The 10,292-nt window shown below is 44.1% G+C and overlaps 1 protein-coding gene across 1 annotated transcript in view; it reads left to right on the top strand.

Moving 5' to 3' along the window:
• Nucleotides 1-10,292, top strand: part of GFRA2 (GDNF family receptor alpha 2) — a 150,406-nt gene that overhangs the window by 77,419 nt on the left and 62,695 nt on the right. The window contains exon 4 of the mRNA XM_007950792.2: nucleotides 509-863. Coding sequence (XP_007948983.1) covers nucleotides 509-863 — 355 coding nt within the window. The remainder of the gene's footprint in view (nucleotides 1-508; nucleotides 864-10,292) is intronic.

Genomic DNA, 10,292 nt, shown 5'->3' with positions numbered 1-10,292 from the left:
TCCAACTACTTGCTCCCTCTGGGTAGCTGACTGTGGCCAAGAAATGACTACAACTTTGTCCCTTGCCAGCTCTACTATATACTTGGGAATTCTTACAGAACATACAAATACACTTGTAGAAACATTGTCTGCCACCTCTATACATAGTCATGGGCACACTTCCCCCTGCACTGACATACCTAATCATTCAATCTGTCCACCCTTCTATCCATCCTTATGTAAATGTTTGCCATCTAGGCTTGTGATATATTTAAATGAAGACTTTAGATTAATAATCTTCATCCTAATAACACTTTATGGACCTGTATATTAACCCATTTAATCCTCACCACAACCTAAGGAAGTAGGATCTATTAAACTATCCTCATTTTATAGATGAATAGAGTGAGGCAATGAGCAGTCCCAGGAAGTGTGGTGAACAGGGAAAGTGTCCTCTGGCCTGCGGGCCACTGTGTTCTCCACTGTGTCTGTCCTGGTCTCCGAACTGCTCTCTTCCTTCCTCCTCCAGGGACAGGAGCAGACCCGGTGGTCAGCGCCAAGAGCAACCACTGCCTGGATGCTGCCAAGGCCTGCAACCTGAATGACAACTGCAAGAAGCTGCGCTCCTCCTACATCTCCATCTGCAACCGTGAGATCTCGCCCACCGAGCGCTGCAACCGCCGGAAGTGCCACAAGGCCCTGCGCCAGTTCTTTGACCGGGTGCCCAGCGAGTATACCTACCGCATGCTCTTCTGCTCCTGCCAAGACCAGGCGTGTGCTGAGCGCCGCCGGCAGACCATCCTGCCTAGCTGTTCCTACGAGGACAAGGAGAAGCCCAACTGCCTAGACCTCCGCAGTGTGTGCCGGACAGACCACCTGTGCCGGTAAGAGTGCCCACCCTTTGCTCCGCTGCCTGGTCATCGTCGGCAGTCAGGTGCTCTTGCTGTTCAAGTGGTATTCTTCCCTCTCTGAACTTCCTAAGGTTCACTTGATTATGACCTGAACTCAGCAAAGAGTGTCAAAAAGAGTTAAAAATAACATGGACATGTGCAAACTGAATTTTCATCCATTCATTTAATTCATCCATTCGTCCAGTCATGTATCCATCCACCCATTCATTCATTTATTGATCATTCATTCATTCAACATATATTGTTTGCCTACTATGTGCCTAGCTTCATGCTAAGTACTGTGAAAGAAAACAAGATGAACAACCCAAGCTTTTAATTTAAAATCAAAGAGCCTTGGAGTAAGAAAGGGTTTTCAACCAATTTAGTCCCATTTCTAAAGGAATCCCAACCCACTACTCCAACAGGGGTCATGTGACTGTCAGGAAAGGGGCTCTAGCAAATCAGAGGCAGCTCATTCCATAGTGAAAGATGAGTTGGGTAAGTGTTGGGGTGAAGTATGGGCTCTGGAGTCTGACAGTCTTAGGTTTCAATCCTGACTTCCTCACTTATTAGCTGGGTGACTTGAGCAAGTTTCTAAAAAATTTCCTGAACCTCCATACCTTGTAAAATGGGAATAAAATTCTTACCTCACAGGGTTATTGTGAGTATTAGATTACATAATATGTGTCCAAAGTTTATCACAGAGCCTGGTATATATTAAATACTTAATAAATGTACCTTAATTATTAGGAAAGTTTTTTAAGAAAATAATTTTTCTTGTTATAGTGAATTGAAATTTACTTTATAATTCTCATTTTCCCCTCAATTGATTTAATACCCAACTATTGAGCCCCTATTGTGTGTAGTGCTTGGTTCTAAACTCTGGAAATGCAGAGGTGAGCATGACGACCTCCAAAGATCACTCATGGAATACTGCTTTCTTGCCAGTATTGCATAATGGTGTGGATTAAGGTAGTGCCTGTAGAAGTGGAGAAATGTGGATCCTTTTTGAGATGATTGGTCTGTAAAATTGATAGGACTGGATGATTGGCTAAAAGCTCCCTGAAGGCAAGATCATTTCTCTTTTGTTAACTCCATATTCTAGCTCTGCACAGAAAGCCTGGCCCATGGTGAAAACTCTATAAACATTAGGTGAATAGGAAATGCTAATGGTGAGCACCCTGTTTCCTAGTTGAATAACCCCCATTCAGTGGGGGTGGTGTTGGACAAGCTTCATTTGAGGTGCCTGTGGGTCATCCCTATGGCAAGGTCTGGGGCATTTGGACATGTGGGTCTGGAGCTCAGTAAAGCAGCTGGAACAGAGAGATAAGTTAAGGAGTTGTTGGGTACCTGTTGGTGATTAAAGTCACAGGAGTGAATGAAGTGGTACACAGAAGGTTGGTAGAGCCTAAGAGGAAGTTTAGGCTGGAGACATCTAGGGACTTGAACCTCCTCCATGTTTGGTGATAAGTGAAGCCATTTGTGTGGACAGTGAGGGCAGAACTCTGCTGGAAACACCAGTGCTTAAGGGAGGAGCAGAGGAAGTGGAGCCTGAGAGACGACACTTGAGAGGTAGGAAGACAACCAGGAGAGAACAGGCCCAGAAACTAGAAGAGAAAGGAGATTTTAGAGAAGGGAGTGGTGAAGACACGGTGCCTCAGAGTGCCTGTGAGTGTGAGTGTGTGTTTGGTGTGTGTGTGTTGTGTGGTATATGTGTGTGGTATGTGTGGCGGTTTGGAAGCTACTGGTGATGGTTCTGTAAACACTTTGAGTGGAGTAGCCAGATTACAGTGGTCCAGGGAGTGGTAGGGAGGGCAGAAGTAGAGGCAGTGTGTATAAATCGGCCTTCTTGAGAAGAAATGTGGGCGGGGGATAGTGATTGCAGAGGAAGTGGGATGGGGGGAGGGTTTCTGTGTAATGTGGAATAGCTGGGGCCTGTGTGTACACTGAAGGGGAAGTACTACTTTATGTGGTTTGGAAAACAGGTGGTGCTGGAGTTCAGAGACGGGATTGATCCCCGAGAGCTAGCTAGCAGGGCGCAGGGAAAGCTTTGTGAAGAAGGTGAGCTTTTTTCTCTTGCTTACTTAAAAATACAACTTACTGCCTACAAAAACTGATTGAGGTGATTCAAGATAAAATTATGTGTACAAAAATGGAATGGTTAGAAATAGAAACTAAGAGTCCTAAAAAGGAGGAGTGAGCAAATGTGGCAACAGTGTAATATAGCAGAGTTACTGAGTTTGAGCCATGAGCTTCCTGGTAGCTGAGGATAAAGCGGGAGCTTCATGGTCTACATAATTCCCCGTACATGACAGAAGGGAGCATAGTAATTATTAAATCCAGACACAGTCTCTCTGTCAAACAAAAGCAAATTTGGACTTAAATAACCATACCAAACCTGTAGCCATTGAGTCAATTCTGACTCATAACAACCCTGTATGTTACAGAGTAGAACTGCTCCATAGGGTTTTCTTGGCTGTAATTTTTATGAAAGCAGATCACCAGACTTTTCTTCCATGGCGCTGTGGAGGTGGATTTGAACTGCCAACCTTTAGGTTAGTTGTTGTTGTTGTTGTTATGTGCTGTTGAGTCGGACCCGACTCATAGCGACCCCTCCTTGGGTTTCCGAGGCAGTATCACTATGGAAGTAGATTGCCCCATCTTCCTTCCGGGGAGTGGCTGTTAGTAGTGGATTGAAAACTGCTTGCACTGCCCAGGCTTCTTGGATTTGGATAGAGAGAGACTTTATTCAGAAAGAAAGATTGTTAAAATAGGAAGAACACTCCCATCTTAGAAATCTGCAAATGTCTCAGAGCAAACAGAAAAAAAGCCTTTTCTTTTAGGATAAGGAGGGGTGTATAGAGGTTAGCAGGACCTTTTAGGGGGAAGCTAGACACCCAAGGGGAAATGACCAGTGAGATCTGAGCTCACTGTGGTCAGCCGATTCCCAGGAGAAGCTGATAAAGGAGGTACATTGCACTTTCTTAGTGCTTGTTCAGGCTGGAGACAAGCAGAGGTCAGGAGTCCGTAGGGAAGAGAGAAGCCTGGCCAAAGTTTGGTGAAGACAAAGCAGAGGGTGATAAATGGACAATTGTGAACCCTTGGTCACCTTCTAGTTCTGTATGCTAGTATGACCTTGTCAGAGAGGCTGTTACACAGTGTACATGAAATGACAGCATGCATGGACGAGGAACCAGACCTTCACAGGAGCTGATGAGGACCAAGCAATGAGTCCAAACCAAAAAGAGTTGACAAGCCTGGAGCTTTTAGGACCCCATGCATTTGTGTGGGTGAAGAGCACCCACACAGCTGGAAGACTGCAGGGGCCCTGGCAATGGGAAGCCTGGAGTCAAGTGTCCCTCAGAAATCTGAACTAGGAGATTTCAGCAGAGAAATGGCATGGATATCAGCATCTCCATCATTTTGTTGTTGTTGTTAGTTGCTGTGGAGTAGGTTTCAACTCATTATGATCTTATGGATAACAGAATGAAATGTTGCCTGGTGTTCTGTACCATTTTCGTGATCATTGTTATATTTGAGTCTTTTGCTGAGGCTATGGTGTCAGTCCACATGATTGAGGATTTCCCTCATTTTCATTGACCCTCTCCTTTACCAGCCATGATGTTCTTTTCTGGTAACTGGTCTTTCCTAATGATGTGTAGAGAGTAAGCAAGATGAAGTCTTACCACCCTTTCATTCTGGTTCTATTTCTTCTAAAACTGATTTGTTCATTCTTCTGGCAGTCCATGCCAGTCCATCCAATATTCAATATTCTTCACCAACACCACAATTTGAATGCATTAATTCTTCTTCTGTCTTCTTTTTTCATTGTCCAGTTTTATATATACATAAGAGGTGACTGAAAAGACAATGGCTTGGGTCAGGCACACAGTCATCAAAGTGGTATCTTTGTGTTTTAAAACTTCAAAGAAGTCTTTTGCAGCAGATTTACCCAATGTAATATGTGATATGATTTCTTGATTGCTGTGTTCATGGTTGTTGATTATTGGTCCTAGTAGATGGAAATCTTTGATAGCTTTAATTTTTCTTTGTAATGTTGTTTATGGGTCCAGTTGTGAAGATTTTCTTTTTCTTTACAGCATCATTTTATAGAGGGATAATATAATGTGAGTTCTTATGGGTCTGTGGCCCTGGGTGAGGCAGGTGAACTTGGTGGCTTGGAGAACATCTGGTTCTGCTTAAGGAACCAGAGGTATTTTTACTCTTTTCCTAACCTGCTGGTAGTGGAAGCTTGGATCAGAAGAACTGAGTGATAAACTTCACATCATGGGACCAGAAAAGTGTTCAAACAAGGCCAAGTATTCGGAGGATCCAGGACTAAGGAACCCCAGGAGTAAAGGGTTGATAGTTTTCAAGAGGCACTGACCCAAACAGGCAGGATTCAGGCTTTGGGATATAAATTTAAAGAACACCAACTTCAAGGCCTATGAAAAGTGCTCTGTGTCCTAAATTATTGAATTAGGTGGAGGTTTCACTTTGTGAGGCCTGGGGTCATGAACAGGAAATTCCAGTTACTTCAGGATGCAGCTGGGTGAACTCCTGATCTTGTTGTTGTTGTGTGCCGTCAAGTTGTCCCCAACTCACAGCAACCCCTCCTTGGGTTTCCGAAGCAGTATCACTATGGAAGTAGATTGCCCCATCTTCCTTCCGAGGACTGGCTGGTGGTTTTGAACCGCCAGCTTTCTGGTTAGCAGTCAAGTGCCTTAGACACTATGCCACCAGAGCTCCCACTCTTGTTCTAGAACCAGGGAATATACAGTTTCTACCCTCATTCATTTCCTACCACTTCCAGGATCATACTTTAAATTTGCATGTGGATGAGTGTGTTGGGGGGATAAGGGTTAGAAAGAGGTAGAAGTGAAGGAATACTCTTGATCTAGAACTAGGGTATTCCTCCAATTCCACCTCTTTCTAACTCTTACCCCCGCAACACACTCATCCACATGCAAATTTAAAGTATGATCCTGGAAGTGGTAGGAAATGAATGAGGGTAGAAACTGTATTTAGGATGAATCAGGTAGGAGCCTGGGGCAATTTTACAGCATGGTGAAGTGTACTTTAGAGAACTTTGCTTATGACTCAAGAGTTGAGGCTTGGGATGGTGTGGGACAGATGTGATGGCAACAGACACACAGAGATGATGGATGGTCAATGGGGGTAATTGCTGTGGTGGCCCTGGAGCCAAGTGACATGTCTTCTGTCCTTGCTCTGCTCCTGGTTTCCCACGTGGTCCTAGATGGATGTTTCACTCCTTGTGAACTCAATTTCTTCATTGATCAAACAAGGATGCTTAACTGATATATTTCCAAGGACCCTTCCAGTTCTATGGTTCTGATTCTTTTGAAGTAGTTTTCCAGTCTGCCTTCTCCCCCTGTTCCTACCTTTTCCACTTGAGATTTCATTACTGGGAAGGTGAGCTCTGGCATAAGAGGAAATTACCAGAGAAGCCTCTCAAGGTAGATTGTGTGGGAGGATGTATTTAAAAGACCCTTTCCTCAGTCTCTTCCGTGGAGCAGGCCAGAAGGAAAGGAGCTGTCTTCTTTTCATGCTCTTGCAGGCCTGACATCCTGACCCATGTATTATTCTCCCCTGTGTACATGGCGGAGCCCAGGTGGCCCAGGTGGGTCCTCACTGTCAGTTCCAAGTGGCTGACAGGTGGCTTGAGAGGGGCATCTGGAAAACAGAAGCCTGTGCTCTGGGAAGGGGCACTCATTTTCATCTTCAGGTCTGATATCCTCCTGGTTTGTTTTTTCCTTGCAAGTTGGCCAGGATGGGTGTCACAGGTGCAGATCTTTATTTTGAAAAGGGGAGAGCCCAATGGCATGGCATTTGGAACAGGATATGGAGATCCCCCTCTCACCCACCCAAACCTTCCTTTCCTGGATACTTGACTGAATGAAGCTGTACTTGATGAAGGTCATGGAAAAGCCTCTTGGGGTGACCCTTTGGAAATGAGGCTCTCAACCTTGGGCATTACCCTAGAATGCTATAGTGCCCAGTCCTGACTTAGCCAGGCCCTCCAATCCCCTGTGCTCCCTCCTTCTTCTTGGGAAGTTGGTGTAGCAGTGCCCAGGCTTCTTGCTTAGTGAATCTTGGTCCAGGATTCTTGGGGGGGGAGGGGCAGCTCTGTCAGAGCTCACCAACCTGGCACTGTGTTAAAGGAAGTCTATTGATTTGCTGTGAGGCACACCTAGTGGCAGGCTTAATACATCACCCGTGTGGTATTTAACAAACTCCATTGTGCTGTCTTATTAAATGTCACCAACGATAAAGTGTTTGAGTCTCTCTTTGATCAGGGGTTTACAGAAGGCTTCAATTAAGCAAGGATATCTCCTTGCTGGGGCCTTGGGGTTATTGGAAGCACTTTTGAATCCTCTGTCTACCCTTTGGACCTGGATCAGTTTGTAGTAAGTGACTGAGGGAATGAATCAGTGACTGGAAACTTCCTTCTCTACCTATAGTTCCAACTGATTTTGAAGTTGCATCAGCAGAGACCAAGCTCTGCCTTTTGCCTATGTCTGGTTCATATCCCATGAGCCTTTAGGATTATAGACTTAAGCTAATGAAGGATCTAGGGAAGACCAGGAGAAGCTTTTCCTTGAAAAGTCTTCTGAAATGGGTCTGGAAACCCCAGAGAACCTCTTGGAATGAATCGATGGAATTTGACTGAATTGTCTCACCTCAATGCACTAATGGATCATGAACTACCATTTTTTGTTTTCTTTAAAGCACAATCTCTTAGTTTCTATTCTCTCAGGTTATGCTCATTGCAAGGATGGTCTAAAACAATTTTTCTTAAAAAGTGATTATTAAAGTGTTATGGGAGGGGTGATTCTGTTGTCCTGCTGTGAACTGTGTCCCTTCAAGTCCTTATTTGGAAGATGCCCACTGAAATACTTTGTTTCTCTTGGTTTGCCAAGAGTGTATATAAATAGCTCTTTGCTGGCTCCATGCCATATCCTGGGCTATAATTTAACCTCTGGGTGTTGAGGATATATATGAATAGATTATAGCCTGGGGCTACCCTGGCAGCCTGGGCCCCTTAGTGCTGTGGACACTGTCTTTGCCCAGAGGATTGTTAAGAAGACAGAGGGAGTTGAGCTTGCATACTCTCCCTCTTGTCTAGCTTGGTGAGTGTCCACCATCTTTAGTTAGTGTGGGTGAATAGGTCTGTGTTTTGATTCTTGGTTCCCTGAGGCTGCCCCTCATCTTCTTTTTGACTCTCTACAGAGTACAGTGACTGATGCTTTTAGCAGCTTATTTCTAAATGGCAGCAAATGATTATTTGCATTGGGGGCACAAACAGTTTGGAACTGATTGCTGACCTAAAGGTTAATGGTTTGAACTCACTCTGACTGCAGAAGAAAAGGCCAACGATCTGCTTCTGAAGGGTCCCAGCCTTGAAAGCCATGTAGAGTGTAGCTCTACTCTGCACATATGGGGTCACCATGAGTTGGAATCTACTCATCAGCAACTAACAGTAACAGATGGGCTGTGAGGCTTTCAAGCCTTCACTTTCTTTAAAGAAGAGGTTACCCCTCTCCAACAAAGCTTAAGAACTTCTACCTTCTCTGGATGACCAGCTCAGAGTGGCTGCCTAGAGAAGGATTGGGAATCAGCCTCTGTTATCAGAGCAAAGTGGGCTGTGATTGATTAGTGTTGTCTGCTATGGATGTGGTATGGGCAGAATGGATACCTGAATGGAACCTGGCCATTCCTGGGGCCTGGTAGAGGTCCTTGCCCTCATGGCACTTACAAAATAGTGACAGGACTCTATTTATAGCCTCTGTAATGGGAATAGAGTCACATTATAAATTAAGTGATATCATTTTCACTCAGGGTTTCTTGAAATCCCAATTCTCTTTTGCTACTACCAGTGGAGAGCAGTCCCTTTGTGGGCCACAGATGCAAAAACCTTACTAAAGAGCCTGCCTAGACTTGAGAAAAGCTCACAATCCAGCAGCTATATCCATTTCAGAGCAAGCTGTGCTCAGGAGTGCCATGGGGTAAAGAAATCACCACACTGCTGAATAAAATCTAACTGCTAAGGTTGATGGAGTTCTTGGGTAGTGCAAATGGTTAATGTGTTTGGTTGCTAATGGAAAGGTTGGAAGTTCAAGTCTACCCAGATACACTTTCTGAAACAAGATCTGGTGGTCTCTTTCTGAAAAATCAGTCATTGAAAACCCTATGAAGCACAGTTGTACTCTGACACACATGTGGTCCCCATGAATTGGAGTTGACTCAATGACTTTTTTTTTTTTTTTTTTTGCCAGGGTTGGTAGTGGAGGGAAACTCTCTGTGTGGGGTGGTACCATGAGATCCTCAACCCTACCAGACACTCTGAAATCCATCTTTTCCTTGGGGCTCCCTGTCTGGTTCCCATTGCTAGCTTCAGCAGGGCCTCAGCTTACTCTTAACTCTGGACCAGGGGAGTCCAAATGACTTCCTTGAATTTTTTGTGGTAAGTTAAGACAAGCCTGGAATGTTTAACATTACTAATGGCTCTGGGGAAATAAACAGAGATAAGCTAGAGAGAAGTTCCAATCTAGATATCCTAGATATTTTCTTTTTATGGCCATTACAGGGATATAAGAACTGCTGGGCAGAGAGTATCTTTAAACCTTTACCATCTAGGCTGCTTTAGACATATCCGTGCTCCCCAAAGCTTATATCCCAGAGACACAAGGTGCATTCCCTGTCTAGGTAGTGCTCCCACGTGTTGAGTTCTGCGTGAAGATCCACTTCATCTCTATGTGTTTTGAAGGACGGATGACTTACTTAGGGAGATGCTATTCGTGCACAGTATTAGAGTACGAGCTGGTAAGGTTTGTTCATACCAGAGGCATCACCTACAATTGTGTGTGTGTGTGTGTATGTGTGTTCTTACACAGGGGCAAGACCCAGTTTCAGCTACTCTGATCTTGCATTATTCCCAAGAGGCTCCTTGATTAATTCTGCCTCTACTCATTGACAGTGGCTCTCTCCTTGCCTAGACTGCCACTTTCTCTCTTTTAAAACCAATTACCACCAAGTCCATTCTGACTCATGGCAACCGCATGTGTGTCAGAGTAGAACTGTGCTCCATAGGGTTTTCAATGGCTGATTTTTAAAAAAATATGTATTTTATGGAAATATAATTTATGAACAGTGAAATATACAAAACTAAAGTGACATGGGTCAGTGCTTTTTTTTCTTTTGCAGTGTTCCCTCCTCTTACCTCTCAGCCCTGGTAACCAATAAAGAAAGTTTCTTTCCATATGTAAACCTTTCCTTGACTTTTTACAATTATGAACAAATACTATATTTGTTCTTCTGTGACTAACTTATTTCACTCAGCATAATGTCCTCCAAGTTCATCCATGTTATGTGGTATTTTGCAGATTCTACATTATTCTTTAG

The sequence above is a fragment of the Orycteropus afer genome, unplaced genomic scaffold, assembly GCF_000298275.1.
Source record: "Orycteropus afer afer isolate SDZICR_OR568_19922 unplaced genomic scaffold, OryAfe1.0 scaffold00289, whole genome shotgun sequence".
Taxonomy (NCBI): domain Eukaryota; kingdom Metazoa; phylum Chordata; class Mammalia; order Tubulidentata; family Orycteropodidae; genus Orycteropus; species Orycteropus afer.
Note: the sequence above shows the minus strand (reverse complement) of the source record. Positions and strands in the feature narration are given on the sequence as shown.